We start from the raw sequence: 14695 nt of genomic DNA on the forward strand, positions 1-14695 counted from the left end.
TGAGTCTGTATGTGTGAGTGAGTATGTGTTTATGTATGTGTGATGTGAGTGTGTGTGGTGTGTGTGAGTGGTGTGTGTGTGGTGAGTGTGTGTGTGTGTGTGGTGTGTGTGTGTGTATGTGTATGTGTGAGTGTGTATGTGTGGTGTGTGATGTGAGTGTGTATGTGTGGGGTGTGTGTGTGTGTGGTGTGTGTGTATGTGTGAGTGTGTGTGTGGTGTGTGTGTTTACCCCCGGGTGTGGTGGGTGTGGTGGTCATGTTCCCGCCCCAAGTCCAGTGGTTGGGTTTGGCTCTCTGACTTCTCTCCACTGTCCGATGCATCACTGCCTCATGACGGGCCTACACAACAACAACAACAGGTTAACAACAACAGGTTAACAACAACAACAACAGATTGACAACAACAGGTTAACAACGACAACAACAGATTAACAACGACAACAACGACAACAACAGGTTTACATCGACAACAGGTTAGCAACGACAACAGGTTAGCAACGACAACAACGACAAGATAAAAACGAAAACAACAGGTTAACAACGACAACAACAGGTTAACAACGACAACAATAGGTTAACAACGACAACAACAGGTTAACAACGACAACAGGTTAACAACGACAACAGGTTAACAACGACAACAGGTTAACAACGACAACGACAGGTTAACAACGACAACAACAGGTTAACAACGACAACAACAGGTTAACAACGACAACAACAGATTAACAACGACAACAACAGGTTAACAACGACAACAACAGGTTAACAACAACAGGTTAACAACGACAACAACAGATTAACAACGACAACAACAGGTTAACAACAACAGGTTAACAACAACAACAACAGATTGACAACAACAGGTTAACAACGACAACAACAGATTAACAACGACAACAACAGGTTTACATCGACAACAGGTTAGCAACGACAACAGGTTAGCAACGACAACAACGACAAGATAAAAACGAAAACAACAGGTTAACAACGACAACAACAGGTTAACAACGACAACAATAGGTTAACAACGACAACAATAGGTTAACAACGACAACAACAGGTTAACAACGACAACAGGTTAACAACGACAACAGGTTAACAACGACAGGTTAACAACGACAACGACAGGTTAACAACGACAACAACAGGTTAACAACAACAACAACAGGTTAACAACGACAACAACAGGTTAACAACGACAGGTTAACAACGACAACAACAGGTTAACAACGACAACAGGTTAACAACGACAACAACAGGTTAACAACGACAGGTTAACAACGACAACGACAGGTTAACGACGACAACAACAGGTTAACAACGACAACAGGTTAACAACGACAACAACAGGTTAACAACGACAACAGGTTAACAACGACAACAACAGGTTAACAACGACAACAACAGGTTAACAACGACAACAACAGGTTAACAACGACAACAACAGGTTAACAACGACAACAACAGGTTAACCACGACAACAACAGGTTCACCACGACAACAACAGGTTAACAACAACAGGTTAACAATGACAATACAACAACAGGTTAACCACGACAACAACAGGTTAACAACAACAGGTGAACCAAGACAACAACAGGTTAACCATGACAACAACAGGTTAACCACAACAACAACAGGTTAACAACGTCAACCAGAATGCTGCATGACATTTCAAACAGTTTGTCACCTTCAGATTGTGGCCCTTGTTGTTGTGATAGTGTGTGTATATAGTGTATGTAGTGTGTGTGTGTGTTTATGTGTAGTGTAGTGTGTACAGTGTGTGTGTGTATAGAGTGTGTGTAGTGTGTACAGTGTATAGTGTGTGTGTGTGTATAGAGTGTGTGTAGTCTGTGTAGTGTAGTGTGTCCCTCACCTTCTCCTCCTCCAGGTTCTGTCTTCTCTTCTCCTCCACAGCGGATCGTCTCCTGTCCTCCTTCCTCCTCTGTTCCTCCACCTTCCTCCTCCTCTCCTCCAGGTGTTTCTCATAATAGTGTCTGGCCCTCTCCTCCCTCTCCTGCCACGCAGCCTCCCTGGCAGCTGATACACAAACACAAACACAAAAACACACACACACACACACACACACCTTGGTTTCTCTATCCAGCTGGAGATATACAATGTATTTCCATTCAAAATCCTATTTAACCTAACACCCAAACCCCTAACCTCTAACCCTTAACCCTAAGATTAAAATAGCCTTTGTCCTCATGGGGACATGGGAACTGTCCGCACATGGGAGAACTTTTTTTACTATCCTTGTGGGGATTTTTGGTCAAGGATAGAAGAACCAACCTCCCACACACACAGAGTAAGACTTGCTTTTAGGGTTTCCAGATTACAATGAAATATATCCCCCTCTAGACCGCTGATTGGCTAGCTCATCCTCCTCTAGACCGCTGATTGGCTAGCTCATCCCCCTCTAGACCGCTGATTGGCCAGCTCATCCCCCTCTAGACAGCTGATTGGCCAGCTCATCCCCCTCTAGACAGCTGATTGGCCAGCTCATCCCCCTCTAGACAGCTGATTGGCCAGCTCATCCCCCTCTAGACAGCTGATTGGCCAGCTCATCCCCCTCTAGACAGCTGATTGGCCAGCTCATCCCCCTCTAGACCGCTGATTGGCCAGCTCATCCCCCTCTAGACAGCTGATTGGCCAGCTCATCCCCCTCTAGACAGCTGATTGGCCAGCTCATCCCCCTCTAGACAGCTGATTGGCCAGCTCATCCCCCTCTAGACAGCTGATTGGCCAGCTCATCCCCCTCTAGACCGCTGATTGGCCAGCTCATCCCCCTCTAGACAGCTGATTGGCCAGCTCATCCCCCTCTAGACAGCTGATTGGCCAGCTCATCCCCCTCTAGACAGCTGATTGGCCAGCTCATCCCCCTCTACATCATATTTATGTTTGATTAGTTGGAGAGAGTTCTGAAGTGTTTTATCTCCAATTGATGCTTTGGCCACAAATACGAATTAGATTTTCATTGGGCAGTTCCAGTATCAATGTCACCTGCACTAGTACAGTGAAAACCCTGTCTTGGTCTTCCCAACAATGCAGTCATCAATATCAGAATAGAAAAAACCCACCCGAAATACAATTAACACAAGGAAGCAGCTATATACAGGGTCAGTAGCTATATACAGGGTCAGTAGTTATATACAGGGTCAGTAGCTATATACAGGGTCAGTAGTTATATACAGGGTCAGTAGCTATATACAGGGTCAGTAGTTATATACAGGGTCAGTAGCTATATACAGGGTCAGTAGTTATATACAGGGTCAGTAGCTATATACAGGGTCAGTAGCTTTATACAGGGTCAGTAGCTATATACAGGGTCAGTAGTTATATACAGGGTCAGTAGTTATATACAGGGTCAGTAGTTATATACAGGGTCAGTAGCTATATACAGGGTCAGTAGTTATATACAGGGACAGTAGTTATATACAGGGTCAGTAGTTATATACAGGGTCAGTAGTAATATACAGGGTCAGTAGTAATATACAGGGTCAGTAGTAATATACAGGGTCAGTAGTTATATACAGGGTCAGTAGTTATATACAGGGTCAGTAGTTATATACAGGGACAGTAGTTATATACAGGGTCAGTAGTTATATACAGGGTCAGTAGCTATATACAGGGTCAGTAGTTATATACAGGGTCAGTAGCTATATACAGGGTCAGTAGTTATATACAGGGTCAGTAGCTATATACAGGGTCAGTAGTTATATACAGGGTCAGTAGCTATATACAGGGTCAGTAGTTATATACAGGGTCAGTAGTTATATACAGGGTCAGTAGCTATATACAGGGTCAGTAGCTTTATACAGGGTCAGTAGCTATATACAGGGTCAGTAGTTATATACAGGGTCAGTAGTTATATACAGGGTCAGTAGTTATATACAGGGTCAGTAGCTATATACAGGGTCAGTAGTTATATTCAGGGTCAGTAGTTATATACAGGGACAGTAGTTATATACAGGGTCAGTAGTTATATACAGGGTCAGTAGTTATATACAGGGTCAGTAGTTATATACAGGGTCAGTAGTTATATACAGGGTCAGTAGTTATATACAGGGACAGTAGTTATATACAGGGTCAGTAGTTATATACAGGGTCAGTAGCTATATACAGGGTCAGTAGTTATATACAGGGTCAGTAGCTATATACAGGGTCAGTAGTTATATACAGGGACAGTAGCTATATACAGGGTCAGTAGTTATATACAGGGTAAGTAGCTATATACAGGGGCAATAGTTATATACAGGGTCAGTAGTTATATACAGGGTCAGTAGCTATATACAGGGTCAGTAGCTATATACAGGGTCTGTAGCTATATACAGGGTCAGTAGCTATATACAGGGTCAGTAGTTATATACAGGGACAGAAGTTATATACAGGGTCAGCAGCTATATACAGGGACAGTTCCAGGGTCAGTAGTTATATACAGGGTCAGTAGTTATATACAGGGTCAGTAGTTATATACAGGGACAGTAGTTATATACAGGGTCAGTAGCTATATACAGGGTCAGAAGTTATATACAGGGTCAGTAGCTTTATACAGGGTCAGTAGTTATATACAGGGTCAGTAATTATATACAGGGACAGTAGTTATATACAGGGTCAGTAGTTATACACAGGGACAGTAGTTATATACAGGGTCAGTAGTTATATACAGGGTCAGTAGCTATATACAGGGACAGTAGTTATATACAGGGTCAGTAGTTATATACAGGGACAGTAGTTATATACAGGGTCAGTAGCTATATACAGGGTCAGTAGCTATATACAGGGTCAGTAGTTATATACAGGGTCAGTAGTTATATACAGGGTCAGTAGTTATATACAGGGTCAGTAGTTATATACAGGGACAGTAGCTATATACAGGGTCAGTAGCTATATACAGGGTCAGTAGTTATATACAGGGACAGTAGTTATATACAGGGTCAGTAGCTATATACAGGGACAGTAGCTATATACAGGGTCAGTAGCTATATACAGGGTCAGTAGTTATATACAGGGACAGTAGCTATATACAGGGTCAGTAGCAATATACAGGGTCAGTAGCTATATACAGGGTCAGTAGTTATATACAGGGACAGTAGTTATATACAGGGTCAGTAGTTATATACAGGGTCAGTAGTTATATACAGGGCCAGTAGTTATATATAGGGTCAGTAGCTATATACAGGGTCAGTAGCTATATACAGGGTCAGTAGTTATATACAGGGTCAGTAGCTATATACAGGGTCAGTAGCTATATACAGGGTCAGTAGTTATACACAGGGTCAGTAGTTATATACAGGGTCAGTAGCTATATACAGGGTCAGTAGCTATATACAGGGCCAGTAGTTATATACAGGGTCAGTAGCTATATACAGGGTCAGTAGTTATATACAGGGTCAGTAGTTATATACAGGGTCAGTAGTTATATACAGGGTCAGTAGCTATATACAGGGTCAGTAGCTATATACAGGGTCAGTAGTTATATACAGGGTCAGTAGTTATATACAGGGTCAGTAGTTATATACAGGGTCAGTAGCTATATACAGGGTCAGTAGCTATATACAGGGACAGTTCCAGGGTCAGTAGTTATATACAGGGACAGTAGCTATATACAGGGTCAGTAGTTATATACAGGGTCAGTAGTTATATACAGGGTCAGTAGTTATATAAGGGGTCAGTAGTTATATACAGGGACAGTAGCAATATACAGGGACAGTAGTTATATACAGGGTCAGTAGTTATATACAGGGACAGTAGTTATATACAGGGACAGTAGCTATATACAGGGTCAGTAGTTATAAACAGGGTCAGTAGTTATATACAGGGTCAGTAGTTATATACAGGGTCAGTAGCTATATACAGGGTCTGTAGCTATATACAGGGTCTGCAGTTATATACAGGGTCAGTAGTTATATACAGGGACAGTTCCAGGGTCAGTAGCTGTATACAGGGCCAGTAGCTATATACAGGGTCAGTAGTTATATACAGGGACAGTAGCTATATACAGGGTCAGTAGCTATATACAGGGTCAGTAGTTATATACAGGGACAGTAGCTATATACAGGGTCTGCAGTTATATACAGGGTCAGTAGTTATATACAGGGACAGTTCCAGGGTCAGTAGCTATATACAGGGTCAGTAGCTATATACAGGGTCAGTAGTTATATACAGGGACAGTAGCTATATACAGGGTCAGTAGTTATATACAGGGTCAGTAGCTATATACAGGGTCAGTAGCTATATACAGGGTCAGTAGTTATATACAGGGTCAGTAGCTATATACAGGGTCAGTAGCTATATACAGGGTCAGTAGCTATATACAGGGTCAGTAGCTATATACAGGGTCTGTAGTTATATACAGGGTCAGTAGCTATATACAGGGTCAGTAGCTATATACAGGGTCAGTAGTTATATAAAGGGACAGTAGCTATATACAGGGTCAGTAGTTATATACAGGGTCAGTAGCTATATACAGGGTCAGTAGCTATATACAGGGTCAGTTGCTATATACAGGGTCAGTAGTTATATACAGGGTCAGTAGCTATATACAGGGTCAATAGCTATTTACAGGGTCAGTAGTTATATACAGGGACAGTAGCTATATACAGGGTCAGTAGTTATATACAGGGTCAGTAGTTATATACAGGGACAGTAGCTTATACAGGGTCAGTAGCTATATACAGGGTCAGTAGTAATATACAGGGTCAGTAGCTATATACAGGGTCTGTAGTTATATACAGGGTCAGTTCCAGGGTCAGTAGCTATATACAGGGTCAGTAACTATATACAGGGACAGTAGCTATATACAGGGACAGTAGTTATATACAGGGACAGTTCCAGGGTCAATAGTTATATACAGGGTCATTAGCTATATACAGAGTCAGTAGTTATATACAGGGTCAGTAGCTATATACAGGGTCAGTAGTTATATACAGGGTCATTAGTTATATACAGGGTCAGTAGCTATATACAGGGACAGTTCCAGGGCCAGTAGTTATATACAGGGTCAGTAGTTATATACAGGGTCAGAAGTTATACACAGGGTCAGTAGTTATATACAGGGTCAGTAGCTATATACAGGGTCAGTAGCTATATACAGGGTCAGTAGTTATATACAGGGTCTGTAGCTTTATACAGGGTCAGTAGTTATATACAGGGACAGTAGCTATATACAGGGTCAGTAGCTATATACAGGGTCTGTAGCTATATACAGGGTCTTTAGTTATATACAGGGTCAGTAGTTATATACAGGGACAGTTCCAGGGTCAGTAGCTATATACAGGGTCAGTAACTATATACAGGGACAGTAGTTATATACAGGGACAGTTCCAGGGTCAGTAGTTATATACAGGGTCATTAGCTATATACAGAGTCAGTAGTTATATACAGGGTCAGTAGCTATATACAGGGTCAGTAGTTATATACAGGGTCATTAGTTATATACAGGGTCAGTAGCTATATACAGGGACAGTTCCAGGGCCAGTAGTTATATACAGGGTCAGTAGTTATATACAGGGTCAGAAGTTATATACAGGGTCAGTAGTTATATACAGGGTCAGTAGCTATATACAGGGTCAGTAGTTATATACAGGGTCAGTAGCTATATACAGGGTCAGTAGCTATATACAGGGTCAGTAGTTATATACAGGGACAGTAGCTATATACAGGGTCAGTAGCTATATACAGGGTCAGTAGTTATATACAGGGACAGTAGCTATATACAGGGTCTGTAGTTATATACAGGGTCAGTAGTTATATACAGGGACAGTTCCAGGGTCAGTAGCTATATACAGGGTCAGTAACTATATACAGGGACAGCAGTTATATACAGGGACAGTTCCAGGGTCAGTAGTTATATACAGGGTCATTAGCTATATACAGAGTCAGTAGTTATATACAGGGTCAGTAGCTATATACAGGGTCAGTAGTTATATACAGGGTCATTAGTTATATACAGGGTCAGTAGCTATATACAGGGACAGTTCCAGGGCCAGTAGTTATATACAGGGTCAGTAGTTATATGCAGGTCAGAAGTTATATACAGGGTCAGTAGCTATATACAGGGTCAGTAGCTATATACAGGGTCAGTAGCTATATACAGGGTCAGTAGTTATATACAGGGCCAGTAGCTATATACAGGGCCAGTAGCTATATACAGGGTCAGTAGTTATATACAGGGTCAGTAGTTATATACAGGGTCAGTAGTTATATACAGGGTCAGTAGTTATATACAGGGTCAGTAGTTATATACAGGGTCAGTAGCTATATACAGGGTCAGTAGCTATATAGTTCTTGTTGGGAGGGTCTAGGGGGTAGATGAGTTTAGTTCTTGTTGGGAGGGTCTAGATTGGTGTAATTCTTGTTGGGAGGGTCTAGATGAGTGTAATTCTTGTTGGGAAGGTCTAGATGAGTGTAGTTCTTGTTGGGAGGGTCTAGATGAGTGTAGTTCTTATTGGGAAGGTCTAGATTAGTGTAGTTCTTGTTGGGAGAGTCTAGATGAGTGCAGTTCTTGTTGGGAGGGTATAGATGAGTGTAGTTATTCTTGGGAAGGTCTAGATGAGTGTAGTTCTTGTTGTGAGGGTCTAGATGAGTGTAGTTCTTGTTGGGAGGGTCTAGATGAGTGTAGTTCTTGTTGGGAGGGTCTAGGGGGTAGATGAGTATAGTTCTTGTTGGGAGGGTCTAGGGGGTAGATGAGTGTAGTTCTTGTTGTGAGGGTCTAGATGGGTGTAATTCTTGTTGGGAGGGTCTAGATGAGTGTAATTCTTGTTGGGAGGGTCTAGATGAGTGCAGTTCTTGTTGGGAGGGTCTAGGGGGTAGATGAGTGTAGTTCTTGTTGGGAGGGTCTAGGGGGTAGATGAGTGTAGTTCTTGTTGTGAGGGTCTAGATGGGTGTAATTCTTGTTGGGAGGGTCTAGATGAGTGTAATTCTTGTTGGGAGGGTCTAGATGAGTGCAGTTCTTGTTGGGAGGGTCTAGATGAGTGTAATTATTGTTGGGAAGGTCTAGATGAGTGTAGTTCTTGTTGTGAGGGTCTAGGGGGTAGATGAGTGTAGTTCTTGTTGGGAGGGTCTAGGGGGTAGATGAGTGTAGTTCTTGTTGGGAGGGTCTAGGGGGTAGATGAGTGTAGTTCTTGTTGTGAGGGTCTAGATGGGTGTAATTCTTGTTGGGAGGGTCTAGATGAGTGTAATTCTTGTTGGGAGGGTCTAGATGAGTGCAGTTCTTGTTGGGAGGGTCTAGGGGGTAGATGAGTGTAGTTCTTGTTGGGAGGGTCTAGATGGGTGTAATTCTTGTTGGGAGGGTCTAGATGAGTGTAATTCTTGTTGGGAGGGTCTAGATGAGTGCAGTTCTTGTTGGGAGGGTATAGATGAGTGTAGTTATTCTTGGGAAGGTCTAGATGAGTGTAGTTCTTGTTGTGAGGGTCTAGATGAGTGTAGTTCTTGTTGGGAGGGTCTAGGTGAGTGTAGTTCTTGTTGGGAGGGTCTAGATGAGTGTAATTCTTGTTGGGAGGGTCTAGATGAGTGCAGTTCTTGTTGGGAGGGTATAGATGAGTGTAGTTATTCTTGGGAAGGTCTAGATGAGTGTAGTTCTTGTTGTGAGGGTATAGGTGAGTGTAGTTCTTGTTGGGAGGGTCTAGGGGGTAGATGAGTGTAGTTCTTGTTGGGAGGGTCTAGGGGGTAGATGAGTGTAGTTCTTGTTGGGAGGGTCTAGATGAGTGTAGTTCTTGTTGGGAGGGTATAGGTGAGTGTATTTCTTGTTGGGAGGGTCTAGATGAGTGTAATTCTTGTTGGGAAGGTCTAGATGAGTGTAGTTCTTGTTGTGAGGGTCTAGATGAGTGTAGTTCTTGTTGGGAGTGTATAGGTGAGTGTAGTTCTTGTTGGGAGGGTCTAGGGGGTAGGTGAGTGTAGTTCTTGTTGGGAGGGTCTAGGGGGTAGATGAGTGTAGTTCTTGTTGGGAGGGTCTAGATGAGTGTAGTTCTTGTTGGGAGGGTCTAGGGGGTAGATGAGTATAGTTCTTGTTGGGAGGGTCTAGGGGGTAGATGAGTGTAGTTCTTGTTGGGAGGGTCTAGATGAGTGTAGTTCTTGTTGGGAGGGTCTAGGGGGTAGATGAGGAATACAGTGATAACTGCCAGAGTTCCTGTAGAGAACACAAAACCTAAACCTGACCCCCAGACCCCTCAGGTAACCCCCCCCAGGTACCCCAGACCCCTCAGGTACCCCGGACTCCCCAGGTACCCCCCCCCCCCCCCAGGCACCCCAGACACCCCCAGACCCCTCATGTACTCCAGATGCTACACACACTGCAGGATACACACCGGTCTGTTTCTCCCTCTCCTCTCGACGTTCCCGGGCCAGTCTCTGTCTCTCGTTGATCTTGAGGACCAACGGCTCTGTAACATAAAACGCAAGGTTTAGAGAACACAATTCCACACACACCCAGAGAGAGAGAGGAGTGGAAGGCAACTTACCTGCTTTGTTAGCAGCATTGTTGCTGTGAGTAGGTGTAGGTGATAGTGATGGGCTGAGGGTTGGGGTGGTGGACAGTGATGGGCTGAGGGTTGGGGTGGTGGACAGGGCCTGACCGGACGTTGAGGAGTCAGGCTCACTGGAGAAGGTCAAGGTTGGGTGCGAGTCAGATACTGGGGGAGAAACACAGCTGTCAATCACACAGAGCCTGTAAGAGAGAATAGATGGTATAGGAGGGAAGTCTTGTACTGCTCAGCCGACTGTAGGCCATTAGAGAGTAGAGAGGGGTCAGCCGACTGTAGGCCGGTAGAGAGTGGTCAGCCGACTGTAGGCCGGTAGAGAGTAGTCAACTGACTGTAGAACCGGTAGAGAATAGAGAGCGGTCAGCCGATTGTAGGCCGGTAGAGAGTAGAGAGCGGTCAGCTGACTGTAGGCCGGTAGAGAGTAGAGAGGGGTCAGCCGACTGTAGGCCGGTAGAGAATAGAGAGCGGTCAGCCGACTGTAGGCCGGTAGAGAGTAGAGAGCGGTCAGCCGACTGTAGGCCGGTAGAGAATAGAGAGGGGTCAGCCGACTGTAGGCCGGTAGAGAGTGGTCAGCCGACTGTAGAACCGGTAGAGAATAGAGAGCGGTCAGCCGACTGTAGGCCGGTAGAGAGTAGAGAGCGGTCAGCCGACTGTAGGCCGGTAGAGAGTAGAGAGTGGTCAGCCGACTGTAGGCCGGTAGAGAGTAGAGAGCGGTCAGCCGACTGTAGGCCGGTAGAGAGAGGTCAGCCGACTGTAGGCCGGTAGAGAGAGGTCAGCCGACTGTAGGCCGGTAGAGAGCGGTCAGCCGACTGTAGGCCGGTAGAGAGCGGTCAGACGATTGTAGGCCGGTAGAGAGCAGAGAGCGGTCAGCCGACTGTAGGCCGGTAGAGAGCGGTCAGCCGACTGTAGGCCGGTAGAGAGCAGTCAGCCGACTGTAGGCCGGTAGAGAGCAGTCAGCCGACTGTAGGCCGGTAGAGAGCGGTCAGCCGACTGTAGGCCGGTAGAGAGTGGTCAGACGATTGTAGGCCGGTAGAGAGTAGAGAGCGGTCAGCCGACTGTAGGCCGGTAGAGAGAGGTCAGCCGACTGTAGGCCGGTAGAGAGCGGTCAGCCGACTGTAGGCAGGTAAAGAGAGCGGTCAGCCGACTGTAGAACGGTAGAGAGCGGTCAGCCGACTGTAGGCCGGTAGAGAGTGGTCAGACGATTGTAGGCCGGTAGAGAGCGGTCAGCCGACTGTAGGCAGGTAAAGAGAGCGGTCAGCCGACTGTAGAACGGTAGAGAGCGGTCAGCCGACTGTAGGCCGGTAGAGAGTGGTCAGACGATTGTAGGCCGGTAGAGAGTAGAGAGCGGTCAGCCGACTGTAGGCCGGTAGAGAGAGGTCAGCCGACTGTAGGCCGGTAGAGAGCGGTCAGCCGACTGTAGGCAGGTAAAGAGAGCGGTCAGCCGACTGTAGAACGGTAGAGAGCGGTCAGCCGACTGTAGGCCGGTAGAGAGTGGTCAGACGATTGTAGGCCGGTAGAGAGTAGAGAGCAGTCAGCCGACTGTAGGCCGGTAGAGAGCGGTCAGACGATTGTAGGCCGGTAGAGAGTAGAGAGCAGTCAGCCGACTGTAGGCCGGTAGAGAGCGGTCAGACGATTGTAGGCCGGTAGAGAGTGGTCAGCCGACTGTAGAACCGGTAGAGAGTAGAGAGTGGTCAGCCGACTGTAGGCCGGTAGAGAGTAGAGAGGGGTCAGCCGACTGTAGGCTGGTAGAGAATAGAGAGCGGTCAGCCGACTGTAGGCCGGTAGAGAGTGGTCAGCCGACTGTAGGCCGGTAGAGAGTAGAGAGGGGTCAGCCGACTGTAGGCCGGTAGAGAGTAGAGAGGGGTCAGCCGACTGTAGGCCGGTAGAGAGTAGAGAGGGGTCAGCCGACTGTAGGCCGGTAGAGAGTGGTCAGCCGACTGTAGAACCGGTAGAGAATGGAGAGCGGTCAGCCGACTGTAGGCCGGTAGAGAGTAGAGAGCGGTCAGCCGACTGTAGGCCGGTAGAGAGAGGTCAGCCGACTGTAGGCCGGTAGAGAGCGGTCAGCCGACTGTAGGCCGGTAGAGAGCGGTCAGACGATTGTAGGCCGGTAGAGAGCAGAGAGCGGTCAGCCGACTGTAGGCCGGTAGAGAGCGGTCAGCCGACTGTAGGCCGGTAGAGAGCAGTCAGCCGACTGTAGGCCGGTAGAGAGCGGTCAGCCGACTGTAGGCCGGTAGAGAGCGGTCAGCCGACTGTAGGCCGGTAGAGAAAGGTCAGACGATTGTAGGCCGGTAGAGAGTAGAGAGCGGTCAGCTGACTGTAGAACCGGTAGAGAGTAGAGAGCGGTCAGCCGACTGTAGGCCGGTAGAGAGTGGTCAGCCGACTGTAGGCCGGTAGAGAGTGGTCAACTGACTGTAGAACCGGTAGAGAATAGAGAGCGGTCAGCCGATTGTAGGCCGGTAGAGAGTAGAGAGCGGTCAGCTGACTGTAGGCCGGTAGAGAGTAGAGAGGGGTCAGCCGACTGTAGGCCGGTAGAGAATAGAGAGCGGTCAGCCGACTGTAGGCCGGTAGAGAGTAGAGAGCGGTCAGCCGACTGTAGGCCGGTAGAGAATAGAGAGGGGTCAGCCGACTGTAGGCCGGTAGAGAGTGGTCAGCCGACTGTAGAACCGGTAGAGAATAGAGAGCGGTCAGCCGACTGTAGGCCGGTAGAGAGTAGAGAGCGGTCAGCCGACTGTAGGCCGGTAGAGAGTAGAGAGTGGTCAGCCGACTGTAGGCCGGTAGAGAGTAGAGAGCGGTCAGCCGACTGTAGGCCGGTAGAGAGAGGTCAGCCGACTGTAGGCCGGTAGAGAGAGGTCAGCCGACTGTAGGCCGGTAGAGAGCGGTCAGCCGACTGTAGGCCGGTAGAGAGCGGTCAGACGATTGTAGGCCGGTAGAGAGCAGAGAGCGGTCAGCCGACTGTAGGCCGGTAGAGAGCGGTCAGCCGACTGTAGGCCGGTAGAGAGCAGTCAGCCGACTGTAGGCCGGTAGAGAGCAGTCAGCCGACTGTAGGCCGGTAGAGAGCGGTCAGCCGACTGTAGGCCGGTAGAGAGTGGTCAGACGATTGTAGGCCGGTAGAGAGTAGAGAGCGGTCAGCCGACTGTAGGCCGGTAGAGAGCGGTCAGCCGACTGTAGGCCGGTAGAGAGTGGTCAGACGATTGTAGGCCGGTAGAGAGTAGAGAGCGGTCAGCCGACTGTAGGCCGGTAGAGAGAGGTCAGCCGACTGTAGGCCGGTAGAGAGCGGTCAGCCGACTGTAGGCAGGTAAAGAGAGCGGTCAGCCGACTGTAGAACGGTAGAGAGCGGTCAGCCGACTGTAGGCCGGTAGAGAGTGGTCAGACGATTGTAGGCCGGTAGAGAGCGGTCAGCCGACTGTAGGCAGGTAAAGAGAGCGGTCAGCCGACTGTAGAACGGTAGAGAGCGGTCAGCCGACTGTAGGCCGGTAGAGAGTGGTCAGACGATTGTAGGCCGGTAGAGAGTAGAGAGCGGTCAGCCGACTGTAGGCCGGTAGAGAGAGGTCAGCCGACTGTAGGCCGGTAGAGAGCGGTCAGCCGACTGTAGGCAGGTAAAGAGAGCGGTCAGCCGACTGTAGAACGGTAGAGAGCGGTCAGCCGACTGTAGGCCGGTAGAGAGTGGTCAGACGATTGTAGGCCGGTAGAGAGTAGAGAGCAGTCAGCCGACTGTAGGCCGGTAGAGAGCGGTCAGACGATTGTAGGCCGGTAGAGAGTAGAGAGCAGTCAGCCGACTGTAGGCCGGTAGAGAGCGGTCAGACGATTGTAGGCCGGTAGAGAGTGGTCAGCCGACTGTAGAACCGGTAGAGAGTAGAGAGTGGTCAGCTGACTGTAGGCCGGTAGAGAGTAGAGAGGGGTCAGCCGACTGTAGGCTGGTAGAGAATAGAGAGCGGTCAGCCGACTGTAGGCCGGTAGAGAGTGGTCAGCCGACTGTAGGCCGGTAGAGAGTAGAGAGGGGTCAGCCGACTGTAGGCCGGTAGAGAGTAGAGAGGGGTCAGCCGACTGTAGGCCGGTAGAGAGTAGAGAGGGGTCAGCCGACTGTAGGCCGGTAGAGAGTGGTCAGCCGACTGTAGAACCGGTAGAGAATGGAGAGCGGTCAGCCGACTGTAGGCCGGTAGAGAGTAGAGAGCGGTCAGCCGACTGTAGGCCGGTAGAGAGAGGTCAGCC

At 47.8% G+C, this 14695-nt stretch overlaps 1 protein-coding gene across 1 annotated transcript in view; it reads right to left on the reverse strand.

Annotated features, from left to right (window-relative positions):
* The window catches only part of LOC139402750 (ensconsin-like), a 63872-nt gene that overhangs the window by 22770 nt on the left and 26407 nt on the right, over positions 1-14695 (reverse strand). The window contains exons 2-5 of the mRNA XM_071146667.1: positions 10466-10636; positions 10313-10387; positions 1879-2042; positions 230-338 (exon numbers count right to left, since the gene is read on the reverse strand). Of these exons, the coding sequence (XP_071002768.1) occupies positions 230-338; positions 1879-2042; positions 10313-10387; positions 10466-10636 (519 nt within the window). The remainder of the gene's footprint in view (positions 1-229; positions 339-1878; positions 2043-10312; positions 10388-10465; positions 10637-14695) is intronic.

This window comes from Oncorhynchus clarkii, unplaced genomic scaffold, assembly GCF_045791955.1.
Source record: "Oncorhynchus clarkii lewisi isolate Uvic-CL-2024 unplaced genomic scaffold, UVic_Ocla_1.0 unplaced_contig_6721_pilon_pilon, whole genome shotgun sequence".
NCBI lineage: Eukaryota > Metazoa > Chordata > Actinopteri > Salmoniformes > Salmonidae > Oncorhynchus > Oncorhynchus clarkii.